At 41.6% G+C, this 21,503-nt stretch overlaps 1 protein-coding gene across 7 annotated transcripts in view; it reads left to right on the forward strand.

Annotated features, from left to right (window-relative positions):
* The window catches only part of agrn (agrin), a 601,652-nt gene that overhangs the window by 227,695 nt on the left and 352,454 nt on the right, over nt 1–21,503 (forward strand). For 2 of the 7 annotated variants that reach the window (XM_072915894.1, XM_061985593.2), the window contains exon 1: nt 19,582–20,895. The exons of the other annotated variants lie outside the window; for them this stretch is intronic. In XM_072915894.1, the coding sequence (XP_072771995.1) occupies nt 20,460–20,895 (436 nt within the window). In that variant the 5' untranslated portion in view covers nt 19,582–20,459. Of the gene's footprint in view, nt 1–19,581; nt 20,896–21,503 lie in introns of those variants that run through there. 7 annotated transcript variants of the gene reach the window in all.

Consider the following 21,503-nt stretch of genomic DNA (forward strand, 5'->3'; position numbering starts at 1 on the left):
GTTGTATTCATAATTGTTCCCAATGTCTCATGTAGTAATAACTGAAATCACAAATATTAATTGATGAGACAAACATAGTATTATGGGATGTATAGTGGTCACATGACATAACCATCATGGCGTGCACGTGTGTAGACTCTGTTTGAACTCTGATGTGTCGGACGCTAACAAGCTAACTGTGGCGCAGTAAGGGACCACTCCATTAGGGAGAAGGTGTTACATTAGTCTGATGGATGTCTTTAATTGGCCAGTTCTAATGGACGTCTTAATTGTACTCTACTGTACTGTATTGTATTTACTGTTATTGGTAGTAGTAGAAGCAGATTTAGTAGTAATAAATACTATTATTTATGAGTGACAGTAGCAATTATTGCTCACACTAAAACTAATGGTAATAATTAGTATGAGTACTTAATATTTGTCTTTTTAATAATCATGATCTATTGTCAATATTAATATAATTGTAGTTATTAAAGATGACTTTGTTAAAATATTGTAGTGGAGCAAATACACAGCCTATAATAATAATAATAATGATGTCTTGGTTAATAATAATATTAATAATAATGGATTAGATTTTATATCACTCTTTTCTATTGTTAGATACTCAAAGCGCTCACAGAGAAGTGGGAACCCATCATTCATTCACACCTGGTGGTGGTAAGCTACATTTGTAGCCACAGCTGCCCTGGGGTAGACTGACGGAAGCGAGGCTGCCAATTTGCACCTACGGCCCCTCCGACCACCACCTATCATTCATTCATCATTCATTCACCAGGTGTGAGCGGCACCGGGGGAAAGGGTAAAGTGTCCTGCCCAAGGACACAACGGCAGCGATTTGGATGTCAAGAGGCGGGGAGCGAACCTGCAACCCTCAGGTTTCTGGCACGGCCGCTCAACCCACTACGCCATACCGCCCCTGTTATTGTGATAATTATTATATATGTATGTGTATATATATATATATATATATATATATATATATATATAAGTTTAATACATAATGATTAATAGTGATAGTAGTTATTATAAGAATTATTAGAGTAAAATAACATGATTATTATGTCACATTTGTTCTTTAATGTACAGATTTTGGTCACATGACAAAATGACCAACATGGACACCAAACAGAGATATGGTCTTCTGGGGGGCTCAGCGGGTCCTTTGACATCTGTTAGAGGTCACATGGTACACATCTGGATTGCATCAACAGGTGGGGGTGATGGGGGGTGGGGGTGGGGAGGGGGGTGGTTTCACGTGTTCTTGAGGAACACTGGGATTACTTTTACAGGAAGAAAGATCCCACATGTTCTTTGCTGCTTGCTTTGGATTAAAATAAAAATAAAAATAAATACAATTAAATAAAACACAATAAAATAAAATAAAATGTAATTTAATTTATCCATCCATCCATCCATTTTCTACCGCTTATTCCCTTTGGGGTCGCGGGGGGCGCTGGAGCCTATCCCAGCTACAATCTTAGCAAAATTTAATTTAAAAAAAGTTTTTCTTTAAAGTTTATTTATTTATTTGATAATGGAAAATAATGCAGGTACTGAGAAACAGACACCCCCAAAAAATAAATGAATAATAAAATAAAATAAAATAAAATAGAATATAAGTAAATACAAAAAAAAAGAGTAAAGAATAAACAATTAAATAAAATTAAAATAAATTACAAAAATAAAATAAATAAAAAATAAAATAGAATAAAAAAATAAAATAAAAAAATAGAATGAAATAACAATAATAGGTAAAAGACAAGAACAGAAAATGGAGTGAAATAAAATAAAATACAAAAAGAAAAGAAAATAGAATATAATAAAATAAAAATAAAAATAGAATATAATAAAATAGAATAAAAAAGAAAAGAAAAAACAAAATTATATAAATTACAAAAATAAAATTAATTGCAAATTAAATGGAATAACATAAAATAAAACAAATTAATATAAGATAAAAATAATAGATAAAATAAAATAAAATAATAGAAAATAGAGTAAAATAAAATAAAATACAAAAATAAAATAAAATAGAACAAAATAAAAAATGTTAATTAAAACATAATAAAATAGAGTAAAAAAATAAAATAAACAAAATAAAATGAATGAATAGAAGTGTGTGTCTGAGAGATGATGACCCACATTGTCGTTGCTTTTCTTTCCTCCTCCTCTTCTCACCAAAATGAAGTCTCACAAATGTCCTTTTTTTTTTCTTTTTCCTAGCGCTTTATTCCCTTCTCTTTCTTTCTCTCCATACCGGGTGTCGCCATGGCAACGGGGCAATAATTCATCCTCCTGCTGTCTGGCAGCAGCCGCAGCGATCACGGATGTGAAATATAAAATATGAAATATGACTCTGCTCAAGTCATTTCTTCCTCAAGGTCAAAGGTCAGGTCATGTCATATGATAGCAATATACTTGTACTGTATGTGTGTGTGTGTGTGTGTGTGTGTGTGTGTGTGTGTCTGTACGTGTGTGTGTGTGTGTGTGTCTGTACGTGTGTGTGTCTCAGTACGTGTGTGTGTGTTTGTACGTGTGTGTGTGTGTGTGTACGTGTGTGTGTGTCTGTACATGTGTGTGTGTGCAAGAACATTCTTTGACTGCTGATCCTCAGGTTGTGTTTGTATGTTTTTATTTTTCACAATAAAACTTCATAATTTCACTCAATTTTACAATCATTTGATAATTTCCTGTGTTTGTGAACAGTAAGACAAACAATATGTTTTGTGATAGTAAACATATCCTACTCCGGTATCGACTATATGCTGATACTACACTTGGTATCGTCACTTTTGATATTCGTATCCACCTCTGTTTAGATTCAAGAGTTCTAGCTTAGCGGTTAGCATGTAGCCTGTTTGGCGAGTCCGCGTCCTCCAGTGATAACCATACTCGTAATAAGCGTGTACATATATCGGTTTGATCACGGTAGTATCGAACATATGCTGATACTACTCTTGGTGTCGCTACCGTCGATGTTTGATCCGCCCACCCTTGTTTACATTCAATAGTTCTAGCTTAGCGGTTAGCATGTAGCGTGTTTGGCGAATGTGCGTCCTCCAGTGATAACCGTACTCGTAATAAGCGTGTACATATATCGGTTTGATCACGGTAGTATGGTAAATATGTTGATACTAATCTTGGTATCGCTACCGTCGATGTTTGATCCGCCCACCCTTGTTTACATTCAAGAGTTCTAGCTTAGCGGTTAGCATGTAGCCTGTTCAGCGAGTCCGCGTCCTCCAGTGATAACTATACTCATAATAAAGGTGTACATATATCGGTTTGATCACGGTAGTATGGAAAATATGTTGATACTACTCTTGGTGTCGTTACCGTTGATGTTCGATCAGCCCACCCTTGTTTACATTCAAGAGTTGTAGCTTAGCGGTTAGCATGTAGCCTGTTCAGCGACTCCGCGTCCTCCAGTGATAACCATACTCGTAATAAGCGTGTACATATATCTGTTTGATCACGGTAGTTTCGAACATATGCTGATACTACTCTTGGTATCGCCACCGTTGATGTTCGATCCAGCCACCTTTGTTTACATTCAAGAGCTGTAGCTTAGCGGTTAGCATGACATCTTGCTGTGTAGTGTAGCATGTTTAGCTAGTCCTCGTCCTCCAGTGATAATGTTACTCGCAAGAAACTTTGTTTGCCGCCATGCGGGCGAGGATCAGTCATATAGAAGGAAGCACTGTGGAGGGACGTTAGCCGCTAGCTTGCGTTTGTTTGTTCGCTCGTCGCGGTCACATTTGCGGGACACAGCTACTGTGTGAACATGCATTATCAGTGTTAACATGATATCGCTTGTATCGTATATCATATATACCGGCGATCCAATGAGTAATGGATGAGATGCTTGTTGCCGCGGCAACACACCAAGCTCTTTGCTGTGGTGTGTTTACTTGCTTAGAAAAATAACCAGAAAAAAAGTACTCCCGCCCTCCCTTTTTTGACTCCGCCCCCTGTCACTTGTGGACGACAGCTGCGTTGATGCACGGCCTCATGTTGCGCCTTGAACAGAGGACGTCCTCGGGGAATTCCTAGAAACCATTCATCATAAAGCTTGTGTCAAGCTGGAGAATGTTACACAATTCTATTCACTTCCCAGCACTCTTTTATCCCCCAAACACAACCACGGCATGCAGGATGTACAGTAGGCCCTAGGGCTGGGCTATACGGCTAGAAACTATCACAACCTTAGCCTTTTGTACCGGGATTTATTGATATCTTTTATGACCTAAAGAGCAGGAGGAAAATACAATTTATTTCAAATATAACTTTCTTTTTTTGTGTATTTATATTATGTATTTTGTATTATTGATAAATGTAAATAAATACAAACAAAAAAAATAAAATAAACATGTATAAATAAAAATAAAATGCAACCTTCCCAATTATTAAAATATTATCATTATTAGATCGGTTGATATGGATATTTATTTATATTTTTTATGACCTCTTGAAAATAAAGAAGCAGGGAAAAAAAATACATTTTATTTCGAATATAACCTTTTATTGTGTATTTATTTATTTATTTAATTTTTTGTATTATTACCCCCGTGACCTCAAAAGGGACAAGCGGTAGAAAATGGATGGATGGATTAATACATTTAAGTAAATACTAAACTTTTTTTTTTAAATAAACATATGTTTAAATAAAAATAATAAAAATGTAACCCTCCTGTGATTATAATCCCTCAACTATCAATGCAGAAAAGAAATGTCAACACAAACATGGAAAACAAAAAATGTAAACAAAATAGTAAAATCACATTGAACACTTAACAATAAGATATTAAAAATAATGAATATGTAAGAAATGCTCCATAAAGTGTAAGAAAATTGTGCAAAGTGTGAAAATGTAAACATAGAAACCTGAGAAGAACTATTTTCTGCAGGTTTAGTGGCAGGAAATAATGATGTGTAACATTAATTTGCCCTCTTATTCTTATTTAACTGTTGAAAGGATTTTTTGTTATGCAGTATTTATTTAAATATTTTTATTATATCGGTCTGTATCGATAATTATTGAAATTCTTAATGACCTATGGAAAATAAGGAGCAGGAGAATAATATATTTTATTTGAAAAGCAACCTTCCTCTGATTATAATCCCTCAACTATCAAGGCAGAAAGGAAATGTCAACACAAACATGGAAAACACTCAAACAATGTAAACAAAATAGTAAAATGAAATTGAACACTTAACAATAATCTCTTAAAAATAAAGAATAGGTAAGAAATGCTCCATAAAGTGTAATAAAATAGTGTAAAGTGTGAAAATGTAAACATAGTGAAACCTGAGAAGAACTATTTTCTGCAGGAAGTTGCAGCTGTGCTCTAAAGGGTGAGCACAGCTAAGGTAAGCTAAGGTGCCTGGCATCATTGGCCTTTGTTCATGCAACCAACCTTGCTTCCATACTTCCCATTCCTTCCCACAACGGCAAAAAAACAAACAAAAAAACGTTTTATCAAACATATTTTTTATTGATATCGATTACGTGCGATATATATTTATATCGTTTTATCAACTTACAAGTTTAATTTGTTCCGTGACGCAGTTCTCACCTAGACAAACTCAAATTGCAAAACAGCATTACCTGTTAAAAGTAATTAGAATTTTGACATGGAACATTTTTTTTTTAAAAGGAAAAACTTTTATACATATATGTATGTTTAAATATGTATATGTATATATACAGTATGTATATGTGTGTATGTATATATATATATATATATATATGTATGCATATATATATATATATATATATATATATATATATATATATATATATATATATATATATATATATGTATATATGTATATGTATATATATGTGTATGTATATGTATATATATACTGTATGTATATATATATATATATATATATATATATATATATATATATATATATATATATATATATATATATATATATATATATATATATATATATATATATTTATGTATATATTTATATATGTGTATATATATACATATATCTATATTTATGGGGCGGTATAGCTCGGCTGGTAGAGCGGCTGTGCCAGCAACTTGAGGGTTGCAGGTTCGATCCCCGCTTCCGCCATCCTAGTCACTGCCGTTGTGTCCTTGGGCAAGACACTTTACCCACCTGCTCCCAGTGCCACCCACACTGGTTTAAAAGTAACTTAGATATTGGGTTTCACTATGTAAAGCACTTTGAGTCATTTGAGAAAAAGCGCTATATAAATACAATTCACTTCACTTCACTTCATATATGTACGAACCCCGTTTCCATATGAGTTGGGAAATTGTGTTAGATGTAAAAATAAACGGAATACAATGATTTGCAAATCCTTTTCAACCCATATTCAGTTGAATGCACTACAAAGACAAGATATTTGATGTTGAAACTCATAAACTTTTTTTTTTTTTTGCAAATAATAATTAACTTAGAATTTCATGGCTGCAACACGTGCCAAAGTAGTTGGGAAAGGGCATGTTCACCACTGTGTTACATGGCCTTTCCTTTTAACAACACTCTGTAAACGTTTGGGAACTGAGGAGACACATTTTTTAAGCTTCTCAGGTGGAATTCTTTCCCATTCTTGCTTGATGTACAGCTTAAGTTGTTCAACAGTCCGGGGGTCTCCGTTGTGGTATTTTAGGCTTCATAATGCGCCACACATTTTCAATGGGAGACAGGTCTGGACTACAGGCAGGCCAGTCTAGTACCCGCACTCTTTTACTATGAAGCCACGTTGATCCAACACGTGGCTTGGCATTGTCTTGCAGGGGCGTCCATGGTAACGTTGCTTGGATGGCAACCTGTATGTACCTTTCAGCATTAATGGCGCCTTCACAGATGTGTAAGTTACCCATGTCTTGGGCACTAATACACCTCCATACCATCACAGATGCTGGCTTTTCAACTTTGCGCCTATAACAATCCGGATGGTTCTTTTCCTCTTTGGTCCGGAGGACACGACGTCCACAGTTTCCAAAAACAATTTGAAATGTGGACTCGTCAGACCACAGAACACTTTTCCACTTTGTATCAGTTCATCTTAGATGAGCTCAGGCCCAGCGAAGCCGACGGCGTTTCTGGGTGTTGTTGATAAACGGTTTTCGCCTTGCATAGGAGAATTTTAACTTGCACTTACAGATGTAGCGACCAACTGTAGTTACTGACAGTGGGTTTCTGAAGTGTTCCTGAGCCCATGTGGTGATATCCTTTACACACTGATGTCGCTTGTTGATGCAGTACAGCCTGAGGGATCGAAGGTCACGGGCTTAGCTGCTTACGTGCAGTGATTTCTCCAGCTTCTCTGAACCCTTTGATGATATTACGGACCGTAGATGGTGAAATCCCTAAATTCCTTGCAATAGCTGGTTGAGAAAAGTTTTTCTTAAACTGTTCAACAATTTGCTCACGCATTTGTTGACAAAGTGGTGACCCTCGCCCCATTCTTGTTTGTGAATGACTGAGCATTTCATGGAATCTACTTTTATACCCAATCATGGCATCCACATGTTCCCAATTTGCCTGTTCACCTGTGGGATGTTCCAAATTAGTGTTTGATGAGCATTCCTCAACTTTTCCAGTATTTATTGCCACCTTTCCCAACTTCTTTGTCACGTGTTGCTGGCATCAAATTCTAAAGTTAATGATTATTTGCAACAACAAAAAAAGTCTATCAGTTTAAACATCAAATATGTTGTCTTTGTAGCATATTCAACTGAATATGGGTTGAAAAGGATTTGCAAATCATTGTATTCTGTTTATATTTACATCTAACACAATTTCCCAACTCATATGGAAACGGGGTTTGTATGTATATATATATATATATATATATATATATATATATACACATGTATACATATACAGGTATATGTATATAATCAAATTCAGAGGCAGATTCGTATACAATTAACTGTTACATGCGATGACTGCGACTTTGACACCTCTGTCTTTATCATTTTAAGATATGTAGCAAAGCCTTCTTTATTTTTTTATATCTTTTTCCCCCTTTTACAAGTAGTGGGCCTGTATGGGCGGGCTCATCTGGCGAGGGGGCGACAAGTGATGACTGATTTCTCTCTCGTTGGACGCTTCCAGAGACACATTACTGACGGGACTGAAATGTCCATTTGACCTTTAGCGCGGGCTAACGCTGTTAGCATCCTGACTCCCCACCGCACAGGCTAATGCTGTTAGCATCCTGACTCACCATGATTAGAATTAACGGTTCGTTGAGACCTCGCTCCCCCGCAGGGCTAACCTCCGCCCAATATGGCCTTCACGTGTCAACCTAATGACCCCCGCAAGCAGAAAGGGTGCCCTTGAACACATCATAGTTTTTTTTTGTTTTTTTTAGCCTTGCAAGGAATTGAATCATCTGTGAGTGTCTTTTTTCACACACACACACTCACACACACACACGCACACGCACACGCACACGCACACGCACACGCACACGCACACGCACACACACGGCGGTACTGACCCATCAGTTCTTGACCTGCACAAATGTCTCAGTCAAGGTTTTTCCTCCTTTAATGCAATTTGTAATTTCAAAGGGTTTTCGAGAGAGAGAGAGAGGGAGGGAGAGAGAGAGACCGAGAGAGAGAGCGAGAGAGAGAGAGAGCGAGAGAGCGAGAGAGAGAGAAAGAGAGAGAGAGAGAGAGAGAGTGTTAACCTCCTTGGTTCAGAGCTGCCATTAAAAATGGATCAAAGCCCCTCGGCTTTGATATGCAGGAAGGGGCGGGGGGACGATGAAGAAAAAGAAAGCCAAAGATCCTCTACTTGACAGAAGCACAGACTGTACTATAACCACACTAGTCAAAGATCCTCTACGACAGGGAGTGCTCTGCTGTTTAAAAAAAAAAATGCTTGTCAAAGATCCTCTATATGACAGGAGCATTTTGCTGTTTTTAGGGACCGACTTCAGAAAGACGACTCAACGATCCTCTATGTAACAGCGGCACTCTCCAGTTTTCAAGGAGTGAGTTACTGGCAAAAAACAACAACTCATTAGTCAAATATCGTGTATTCTAGATGACAGGAGCGCTGTGCTGTTTTTAAGGATTGACTGCGAAAATGCGAGTCAAAGATCCTCTATATCACAGGAACACTGCTGTTTTTAAGGACCGACTTCAGATACAGGACTCAAAGATCCTCTATAGAACAAGAGCACTCTCCTGTTTTGAAGGATCTTTTACAACAACACGAGCCAAAGATTCTCTATATGACAGAAGCACATTGCTGTTCTTGGAATCTACTATAACCACACTACACTAGTCAAAGATCCTCTACGACAGGAGTGCTCTGATGTTTTATAAGACCTTCTGCAAAAAAAAAAAAAAAAGCTTGTCAAAGATCCTCTATATGACAGGAGCATTTTGCTGTTTTTAGGGACCAACTTCAGAAAGAGGACTCAAAGATCCTGTATATAACAGGAGCTCTCTTCAGTTTTCAAGGAGTGAGTTACCGGCAAAAAAACAACAACTCATTAGTCAAAGATCGTCTATTCTAGATGACAGGAACGCTATGCTGTTTTTAGGGACTGACTGCGAAAATGCGAGTCAAAGATCTTTTATATGACAGGAGCATTTTGCTGTTTTTGAAATCTACTATAACCATAGTTATATGCCAAAGATCCTCTACGTCAGGAATGCTGTGCTGTTTTTAAGAACCAACTTCAGAAAGGGGACTCAAAGATCCTCTATGTAACAGGAGCACTCTCCAGTTTTCGAGGAGTGAGTTACTGACAAAAAAACAACAACTCACTAGTCAAAGATAGTCTATTCTAGATGACAGGAGCGCTGTGCTGTTTTTAAGGACTGACTGCGAAAATGCGAGTCAAACATCCTCTATATGACATAAACACTGCTGTTTTAAGGAGCGACTTCAGAAACAGGACTCAAAGATCCTCTATGTAACAAGAGCAACAACAACACGAGCCAAAGATCCTCTTTATATAACCACACCACACTAGTCAAAGATCCTCAACGACAGGAGTGCTCTGCTGTTTTATAAGACCTTCTGCAAAAAAAAAAAGATTTTCAAAGATCCTCTATATGACAGGAGCATTTTGCTGTTTTTATGGACCGACTTCAGAAAGAGGACTCAAAGATCCTTTATGTAACAAGAGCAACAACAACACTCACCAAAGATCCTCTTTATATAACCACACCACACTCGTCAAAGATCCTCTACGACAGGAGTGCTCTGCTGTTTTATAAGACCTTCTGCAAAAAAAAAAAAAAAAGCTTTTCAAAGATCCTCTATATGACAGGAGCATTTTACTGTTTTTAAGGACCGACTTTAGAAAGAGGACTCGAAGATCCTCTATGTAACAGGAGCCCTCTCCAGTTTTCAAAGAGTGAGTTACTGACAAAAATCAACAACTCACTAGTCAAAGATCGTCTATTATAGATGACAGGAGCGATATGCTGTTTTTAAGGACTGACTGTGAAAATGCGAGTCAAAGATCCTCTATATGACATGCACACTGCTGTTTTCTAGGACCGACTTGAGAAAGAGGACTCAAAGATCCTCTATTTAACAAGAGCACTCCTGTTTTATAAGACCTTCTGCAAAAAAATGCTTGTCAAATGAACACTGACATGAACACTGCTGTTTTCTAGGAGCGACTTCAGAAACAGGACTCAAAGATCCTCTATGTAACAAGAGCAACAACAACACGAGCCAAAGATCCTCTTTATATAACCACACCACACTAGTCAAAGATCCTCTATGACAGGAGTGCTCTGCTGTTTTATAAGACCTTCTGCAAAAAAAAAAACAACCTTTTCAAAGATCCTCTATATGACAGGAACATTATGCTGTTTTTAAGGACCGACTTCAGAAAGAGGACTCAAAGATCCTTTATGTAACAGGAGCACAGTTTTCAAGGAGAGAGTTACTGGCAAAAAACAACTCACTAGTCAAAGATTGTCTATTCTAGATGACAGAAGCGCTGTGCTGTTTTTAAGGACTGACTGCGAAATGCGAGTCAAAGATCCTCTATATATGATGGAAACACTGCTGTTTTTAAGGACCCATTTCAGAAACAGGACTCAAAGATCCTCTATGTAACAGGAGCACTCTCCAGTTTTTAAAGAGTGAGTCATTGCAAAAAACAACCACACTCGAGTCAAAGATCTTCTATTCTAGATGAAGGAGCGCTATACTGTTTTTAAGGACTGACTGCGAAAATGTGAGTCAAAGATCCTCTATATGACAGGAGCATTTTGCGGTTTTTGATGATCTACTGCTAAAATCCATCCATCCATCCATCCATCTTCTTCCGCTTATCCGAGGTCGGGTCGCGGGGGCAGCAGCTTAAGCAGGGAAGCCCAGACTTCTCTCTCCCCAGCCACTTCGTCCAGCTCCTCCCGGGGGATCCCGAGGCGTTCCCAGGCCAGCCGGGAGAGATAGTCTTCCCAGCGTGTCCTGGGTCTTCCCCGTGGCCTCCTACCGGTCGGACGTGCCCGAAACACCTTCCTAGGGAGGCGTTCGGGTGGCATCCTGACCAGATGCCCGAACCACCTCATCTGGCTCCTCTCGATGTGGAGGAGCAGCGGCTTTACTTTGAGCTCCCCCCGAATGACAGAGCTTCTCACCCTATCTCTAAGGGAGAGCCCCGCCACTCGGCGGAGGAAACTCATTTCGGCCGCTTGTACCCGTGATCTTGTCCTTTCGGTCAGGACCCAAAGCTCATGACCATAGGTGAGGATGGGAACGTAGATCGACCGGTAAATCGAGAGCTTTGCCTTCCGGCTCAGCTCCTTCTTCACTACAACGGATCGATACAGTGTCCGCATTACTGAAGACGCCGCACCGATCCGCCTGTCGATCTCACGATCCACTCTTCCCCCACTCGTGAACAAGACTCCGAGGTACTTGAACTCCTCCACTTGGGGCAAGATCTCCTCCCCAACCCGGAGATGGCACTCCACCCTTTTCCGGGCGAGAACCATGGACTCGGACTTGGAGGTGCTGATTCCCATCCCAGTCGCTTCACACTCGGCTGCGAACCGATCCAGTGAGAGCTGAAGATCTTGGCCGGAGGAAGCCATCAGGACCACATCATTTGCAAATAGCAGAGACCTAATCCTGCAGCCACCAAACCATATACCCTCAACGCCCTGACTGCGCCTAGAAATTCTGTCCATAAAGGTTATGAACAGAATCGGTGACAAAGGGCAGCCTTGGAAACGTGTCCGACTTACTGCCGGCAATGCGGACCAAGCTCTGACACTGATTATACAGGGAGCGAACTGCCACAATAAGACAGTCCGTTACCCCATACTCTCTGAGCACTCCCCACAGGACTTCCCGGGGTACACGGTCGAATGCCTTCTCCAAGTCCACAAAGCACATGTAGACTGGTTGGGCAAACTCCCATGCACCCTCAAGGACCCTGCCGAGAGTATAGAGCTGGTCCACAGTTCCACGACCAGGACGAAAACCACACTGTTCCTCCTGAATCCGAGGTTCGACTATCCGGCGTAGCCTCCTCTCCAGTACACCTGAATAGACTTTACCGGGAAGGCTGAGGAGTGTGATCCCACGATAGTTGGAACACACCCTCCGGTTCCCCTTCTTAAAGAGAGGAACCACCACCCCGGTCTGCCAATCCAGAGGTACCGCCCCCAATGTCCACGCGATGTTGCAGAGTCTTGTCAACCAAGACAGCCCCACAACATCCAGAGCCTTAAGGAACTCCGGGCGGGTCTCATCCACCCCGGGGCCTTGCCACCGAGGAGCTTTTTAACTACCTTGGCAACCTCAGCCCCAGAAATAGGAGAGCCCACCTCAGATTCCACAGGCCCTGCTTCCTCATAGGAAGACGTGCTGGTAGGATTGAGGAGGTCTTCGAAGTATTCTCTCCACCGATCCACAACATCCGCAGTCGAGGTCAGCAGAGCACCATCCCCACCATACACGGTGTTGACACTGCACTGCTTCCCCTTCCTGAGGCGGCGGATGGTGGTCCAGAATTGCTTCGAAGCCGTCCGGAAGTCGTTTTCCATGGCTTCCCCGAACTCCTCCCATGTCCGAGTTTTTGCCTCTGCGACCGCTGAAGTCGCAGACCGCTTGGCCTGTCGGTACCTGTCCGCTGCCTCAGGAGTCCTATGAGCCAAAAGAACCCGATAGGACTCCTTCTTCAGCTTGACGGCATCCCTCACCGCCGGTGTCCACCAACGGGTTCTAGGATTACCGCCACGACAAGCACCAACTACCTTGCGGCCACAGCTCCAATCAGCCGCCTCGACAATAGAGGCGCGGAACATGGTCCATTCGGACTCAATGTCCAGCACCTCCCTCGTGACATGTTCAAAGTCGTTCCGGAGGTGGGAATTGAAACTCTCTCTGACAGGAGACTCTGCCAGACGTTCCCAGCAAACCCTCACAATGCGTTTGGGCCTGCCAGGTCTGTATGGCATCCTCCCCCACCATCGCAGCCAACTCACCACCAAGTGGTGATCGGTAGAAAGCTCCGCCCCTCTCTTCACCCGAGTGTCCAAAACATGAGGCCGCAAATCCGATGACACAACTACAAAGTCGATCATGGAACTGCGGCCTAGGGTGTCCTGGTGCCAAGTGCACATATGGAAACCCTTATGTTTGAACATGGTGTTCGTTATGGACAATCTGTGTCGGGCACAAAAGTCCAATAACAAAACACCGCTCGGATTCAGATCCGGTTCAGATTCTTCCCAATCACGCCTCTCCAGGTTTCACTGTCGTTGCCAACATGAGCATTGAAGTCCCCCAGTAGCACGAGGGAATCACCCGGGGGAGCACTCTCAAGTACTCCCTCGAGTGAATCCAAAAAGGGTGGGTACTCTGAACTGCGGTTTGGCGCGTAAGCGCAAACCACAGTCAGGACCCGTTCCCCCACCCGAAGGCGGAGGGAAGCTACCCTCTCGTCCACCGGGTTGAACTCCAACGTACAGGCTCTGAGCCGGGGGGAAACAAGAATTGCCACCCCAGCCCGTCGCCTCTCACTGCCGGCAACGCCAGAGTGGAAGAGAGTCCAGCCCCTCTCAAGAGAAGTGGTTCCAGAGCCCTTGCTGTGCGTCGAAGTGAGTCCGACTATATCTAGCCGGAACTTCTCCACTTCGCGCACTAGCTCAGGCTCCTTCCCCCCCAGCGAGGTGACGTTCCACGTCCCAAGAGCTAGCTTCTGTAGCCGAGGATCGGATCGCCAAGTGCCCTGCCTTCGGCTGCCGCCCAGCTCACATCGCACCAGACCTCTATGACCCCTGCTATGGGTGGTGAGCCCATTGGAGGGGGGACCCACGTTGCCTCTTCGGGCTGTGCCCGGCCGGGCCCTATGGGGACAGGCCCGGCCACCAGGCGCTCGCCATCGTGCCCCACCTCCGGGCCTGGCTCCAGAGGGGGGCCCCGGTGACCCGCGTCCGGGCGAGGGAAATCTGGGTCCTTGTTTTTTATTATTCATGCTAAAATAATGCTAAAATAATAATCAAAAATCCTGTAAATTACAAAAACACTCTGCTGTTTTTAAGGACTTATTGTAAAAAAAATAACACACTAGTCAAATATTTTATTGTATTGACAGAAGCACTTTGCTGTTTTTAGGAATCTTTTACCATAACACGAGCCAAAGATCTTCTATATGACAGGACCATGTCGCTGTTTTTAATAATCTACTACTAAAACTTGAATCAAAGATCCTGTAAATGACAGAAACACTGCTGTTTTTAAGGACTTACTGTAAAAAACAACAACACCACACAAATCAAATGACAGGAGTGATCTGCTGTTTTATAAGACCTTCTGCAAAACGCTAGTCAAAGATCCTCTATATTTCAGAACCACTTTGCTGTTTTTGAGAATTTTCTGAAACAACACCGACCAAAGATCCTCTGTAAAAACAAGAGCATTTTAGTGTTTTTAAGGACCTATACTGCAAAAAACATGTCAAAGATCTTCTATTCTCCATGACAGGAGCAGCCCAGCAGGAACATTGAAATAACGTTAACAACTTGTTGAATTAGGTCCTGACGTTGAAACAACAAACATAACGTTGAAACAACACACTTTTTGACAACGTTTAATCAATGTCGGGTTCTGACGTTGATTTAACATTGAAATGTGGTCATTTCCCAACCAACAAGGTGGATCCAACGTTAGACATCAACTTTGTCTTCATTTACAAATACAACTATTTTGCAACCTTGTTTCAAAGTCACTTTTTAAGGACATGTACGTAATATCAACGTTGTATCAACGTCTGGTGCCTGCTGGGAGTGCACTTAGATGTTTTTACTGCAGAAATGCGCTCGTCAAAAATCATCTCCGTGACAAAAAGCTGTTATTAAGAACTTACTGTACTGTGTAACATTTTAGTTTAGAAATATCAACTTTATTGCAGATACACGGAAGAAATAACTGCATGGACACTTTAGTGTGTGTGTGTGTGTGTGTGTGTGTGTGTGTGTTTACCCTTCTTGAGACATGAAGAAGGAAAAGTATCTTCCATAAGAGGAGGTGTGAACAAGTGATGACATAAATCATGGTCCCAATAACATTGCATCAAATAGAGAATGTCTCATTTGCACCCCTGCTGGTCAAAATGAGGGTGGTCCCAAAAAGGAGGGATTTTTCAAATTGACTGTGTGTCGCTTTTAAAAGTGCTCCCCCTCTGGCCAACATATGAAATAACAAGTGTGTGTAAGAAATTGAAATGCGCCCCCTTTGGCCAAAATTGATTTAAAAAAAATAAAATAAATATGTATATAGAGACATAAGTAAATAATGAAGATTAAAAAACAATTACAAACACAAAATTAAAAAAAAACTAAAAGTAGTCTCTAACTCACAATGTGTTGACTTTTTTCTTATTAAATTGGCAAAAATTTCTCATATTCTTTCTGTTTCTGTAATGTTGCAATATTTTCTCAAAAAATTATTACTTTTTAATGCAAAATGGTGACATTTGACGTATAAAATGCTGACTTTTATCACAATATTGCCAATTTTTTTGTTGTTCTTGTAAAACAGTGACATTTTTTTAAGTAAAATTATGACTTTTGTCATCATTTTGCCAAGTAAAATTCCGATGATTATGATAATATTGCCAACATTTTAAAGTTTTCTTACAAAATTGTGACTTTTGTCGAGTAAAATTACGACTCTTGTCATAAAATTGCCAACATTTGGAGCTTTTCTTGTAAAACTGCGATTGTTATTGAGTAACATTCCAACTTTTATCATAATATTGCACAAATGTTCAGTTTTTCTTGTAGAAATTTTGACTTGCGTTGAGTAAAATGACGACTTTTATTATAATACTGCCAACATTCTACAAACCCCGTTTCCATATGAGTTGGGAAATTGTGTTAGATGTAAATATAAACGGAATACAATGATTTGCAAATCCTTTTCAACCCATATTCAGTTGAATGCACTACAAAGACAACATATTTGATGTTCAAACTCATAAACTTAAATTTTTTTTTGCAAATAATAATTAACTTAGAATTTCATGGCTACAACACGTGCCAAAGTAGTTAGGAAAGGGCATGTTCACCACTGTGTTACATGGCCTTTCCTTTTAACAACACTCAGTAAACATTTGGGAACTGAGGAGACACATTTTTTAAGCTTCTCAGGTGGAATTCTTTCCCATTCTTGCTTGATGTACAGCTTAAGTTGTTCAACAGTCCGGGGGTCTCCGTTGTGGTATTTTAGGCTTCATAATGCGCCACACATTTTCAATGGGAGACAGGTTTGGACTACAGGCAGGCCAGTCTAGTACCCGCACTCTTTTACTATGAAGCCACGTTGATGTAACACGTGGCTTGGCATTGTCTTGCTGAAATAAGCAGGGGCGTCCATGGTAACGTTGCTTGGATGGCAACATATGTTGCTCCAAAACCTGTATGTACCTTTCAGCATTAATGGTGCCTTCACAGATGTGTAAGTTACCCATGTCTTGGGCACTAATACACCCCCATACCATCACAGATGCTGGCTTTTCAACTTTGCGCCTATAACAATCCGGATGGTTCTTTTCCTCTTTGGTCCTGAGGACACGACGTCCACAGTTTCCAAAAACAATTTGAAATGTGGACTCGTCAGACCACAGAACACTTTTCCACTTTGCATCAGTCCATCTTAGATGATCTCAGGCCCAGCGAAGCCGACGGCTTTTCTGGGTGTTGTTGATAAACGGTTTTCGCCTTGCATAGGAGAGTTTTAACTTGCACTTACAGATGTAGCGACCAACTGTAGTTACTGACAGTGGGTTTCTGAAGTGTTCCTGAGCCCATGTGGTGATATCCTTTACACACTGATGTCGCTTGTTGATGCAGTACAGCCTGAGGGATCGAAGGTCACGGGCTTAGCTGCTTACGTGCAGTGATTTCTCCAGATTCTCTGAACCCTTTGATGATATTACGGACCATAGATGGTGAAATCCCTAAATACCTTGCAATAGCTGGTTGAGAAAGGTTTTTCTTAAACTGTCCAACAATTTGCTCATGCATTTGGTGACAAAGTGGTGACCCTCGCCCCATCCTTGTTTGTGAATGACTGAGCATTTCATGGAATTTACTTTTATACCCAATCATGGCACCCACCTGTTACCAATTTGCCTGTTCACCTGTGGGATGTTCCAAATAAGTGTTTGATGAGCATTCCTCAACTTTTCCAGTATTTATTGCCACCTTTCCCAACTTCTTTGTCACGTGTTGCTGACATCAAATTCTAAAGTTAATGATTATTAGCAACAACAAAAAAATGTCTATCAGTTTGAACATCAAATATGTTGTCTTTGTAGCATATTCAACTGAATATGGGTTGAAAAGGATTTGCAAATCATTGTATTCCGTTTATATTTACATCTAACACAATTTCCCAACTCATATGGAAACGGGGTTTGTAAGTTTTTCTTGTGAAATTCCAACTAATTTTTCACAACAAGCTTTTTTATACTAGCATAGTATGTATATATGATCAATTTTGTAAATATACAACTTTATATATCTAGAAAGGCTGGTCCTAAAGAGGGAGGCATTTTTCTCAGGTCTCAAGAAGGTAACAAATACAAGAGTGTGTGTGTGTGTGTGTGTGTGTGTGTGTGTGTGTGTGTGTGTGTGTGATGATGCGATGAAGATGGAGGCAGCGCAGGAGAAGAGGGAGAGGAAGATGAGAGGAATGATAAATAATGGATGCTTCATGCCTGCTGTGCTACACACAAGATGACCTCATTATCTGTTTGGCAGAGATGATGAAGAGGTTGAAATATTCAGGATGTGATCTACTAGTACTTTCACTCTCATTAGTCCCATTAAAGTACGAATATTGATCATTGTCATGGGAAAATTGCACTTCTTCACTCCAGCCAGCAGGAGCGCTGTGGTTCACACAGACTTCCTGGTGTTGAAACAGGAGTTAAGAACCACCTGCTTGTAGAAACGATACGGAACAATTTATTAATGCAATTAAGTTAACAGCACTATTTAGCGTTGAAAGTACTTTACTGTACTGTACGCTGAGCAGTTTCCTATATTTAAGTACATAAGTCAAAGAATACTAATCCTACTTTTGGATTTATGGGAAATGATCGCGTTTTGAAAGTAAAATATTGTTTTTAACAAACTAAACTGGAGTATGTTGCATATTTATTTATATATTTTATATTGATATAATGGATTTATAATTCATATAATTGGATATGAAGGCTTCCGTGACGACCTCATTAAGGTTGTGTAATCAATCAGAAATATCAAGCAGCTAAAATGCACCAAACATGGATAAGTGTGGAGAGAGAGTTTTTCCCATCATGCATTGCAGTGTAATGTCAAATTATGTGTTGTGTTTGGACATTGCTTTAAGGTTGCGTTATGTGTGTTGATTTTCTGCGTTGGTTCATTTGCGCCATGAGTGGGAAAGGTTGTTTGGGTTGGGTCATATAAATAAATGCTGTGTTGCACACACTTCAACGTACAATTTATGGTCATTGGCCGGATTTACTCAAGTTGTCCTCAAGGTGGTGACACCAGATATTTAAAATGACGCTGTAGGCCCACCTTATTAACCTCGTGACGCCAAGCGCCAAACTGAAGACTCTGGTTTACGTCAAACATCTTTTTGTGATGCTAAGCGGTGGACAGACGATCGATCGGTCACAGCTCAGACTTCGGACTCATTTTCACGCCTGTTGCCGACACGGGATGTCCGAAACATGTTTGCTTTTTGTGCTGGTTTTCCCTTCATGGATTGGACCCACAGACCAAGGACTCGGTTGACATCTCCCAGAGACCTCGACCCGGTCTTTTGTTCCTGCGCTCCACCGCTGCCCTCCCTTTGACTCGTTCTATTCTCTCGCTTTGTTTTTATTTAATTCTTTGCCTGCGACCCCTCCTCCCTTCTCTGCCTTTTGTTAAGACATCCCCCCCACCCTCTCTGTCCCTCTCTCTCTCTCTCTCTCTCTCTCTCTCTCTCGCTCGTTATCACGGTCCTGCCGGCTGCAGACTGAGCGCTCAGGAGGAGCGTGTTTGTGGAAGCAGCAACACGCCGCTCTTGTCTTTCCACCGGAAAAAAAAAATACAATTGTAACCCTAACCCTACTTGGCACTCCGCCATCTGTGGACCGACTGAGGGTGTCTGCAACTCGTCTGCAAGAACCCGCTACCGGGGGATTAAGCGCTGAATGTGAGGATGTACCACGGACGAAGCGCTCTACCAAACCACCCTAAGGACCGGATTCTCAGGGAGTTTCTATTTCCCGGTAATCAGGGCGGATTTTAGTCCGAGTGGAGCCCCGTCAACCTTCTCCGGTCTCGGAGCTACTCTGACAGGTCAGGTCAACTTTCCTCATCTCTTCTTCAGACCGAAGAAGGTGTTTGCCGGTTACAGGTTCCAAATGGATATGTGGACCAGCTTGTCCACGGGATACCAAAAAAAAGCAGCTGTGTCGAGTTAGGACTTGGTTGGTGGGGGGGAAAGGGAAATATTTGTGGAGGGAGCCCCAGACCTTGGAGTTTGGACGGAGGGAATCCCTGGACCGACCGTCTAGTTAGCAATCAGGGTCACCACCAGGTTCTCTGTGGGAGTTTTCCATGTGGATATCAGACTGAAAGACCCTTTTAATCCCTGGATCGACCGCCTAGTTGGCAATCAGGGTCACCAGCAGAGTTTTCCATGTGGATATCTGACTGAAAGACCTTTTTAATCCCTGGACCGACCGCCTAGTTGGCAATCAAGGTTGCCGCCATGTTCTCTGTGGGAGTTTTCCATGTGGATATCTGACTGAAAGACCTTTTTAATCCCTGGACCGACCGCCTCGTTGGCAATCAGGGTCACCGCCAGAGTTTTCCGTGTGGATATCTGACTCAAAGACCTTTTTACAGGTGGTGGTATTCATCCTAAGTATCGACAAGAAACGCTCATAAAGGATTGATCAGCAGGATGGAGGTGGTATGGACAGGCGGTGGGCCGTAGGAGTCCAACATGTCCCATCCTGTCCGTCCCACCTGTCGCCTGGACCCGCACCAAAGTTCGCCCACTGGAAGTCCGCGCGGCCAAAAGCCGGAATAAGCGCCCGCTTTTTGACCCGTTCTTCATTCTTTGCCACCGAAACCGCCGTCATTTTCTCCAGCGGGTCCTTGGGCGCCTCGCGACGCCCGCCGCGCCCCATCGTCCCCTCCGCCGCCGCCCTGGGGGCACGGGGGTCCATGGATTGGACCATGGGTGGCGGGTGCCGCTATCCGTCGCCTACGATGCCCGAGCGGGAGCGGCGCTACCACCACAAGGTATCTCTGGTGGTGCGCTACTTTATGATCCCCTGCAACATCTGCCTGATCCTGCTGGCCACGTCCACCCTGGGCTTTGCCGTGCTCCTCTTCCTCAACAACTGTAGGTTCCACCCCTTTGCCAGTATCGTACTGTAATCAATCACCCATATCAGGCAGCTCAAATGTGCCAATCACGCACTTTTGAATTTTTCCCATCATGCAGTGTAGTGGATTTAAATGGGTGTCATTTTGAATTATGTGTTGTGTTTGGAATTTTTTTTTTTTTTTTATAACACTCACAAATTTCAGTGAGCAGGTTGTGTCACGTGGGACTATGTGTGTTGACTTTTTGTTTTGGTTGCATTTTTTTTTCTGCGCCATGACTAGGGAAGGTTGTTTGGATTGGGTCATATAAGTTAACGCTGTGTAATCTATTGGGATAGGTGCTACCCCGAAACGGATGAGATGTAGAAAATAGATAACTGGATGGTTGACCTGATTAACTCACAAGGACCACAAGATTACGTCTCGCGGGTCCAAACTGAAGACGCTAACAAGCCCGTAGTTTGGACACCCATGCTGTGCATCAAGGGTGCCAAAACCTTTGCCACAAAGGGCCACAAACTGACAAATCAAAGAATGCGGGGAACACCTTGGTAGTTTTCGGTACAATATACAGATTTTTTTTCCAAACAACTACAAAATACAATTTCAGTAGAAATTGCGTGT

The sequence above is a fragment of the Nerophis lumbriciformis genome, linkage group LG23 (assembly GCF_033978685.3).
Source record: "Nerophis lumbriciformis linkage group LG23, RoL_Nlum_v2.1, whole genome shotgun sequence".
NCBI classification, from domain to species: Eukaryota; Metazoa; Chordata; class Actinopteri; order Syngnathiformes; family Syngnathidae; genus Nerophis; species Nerophis lumbriciformis.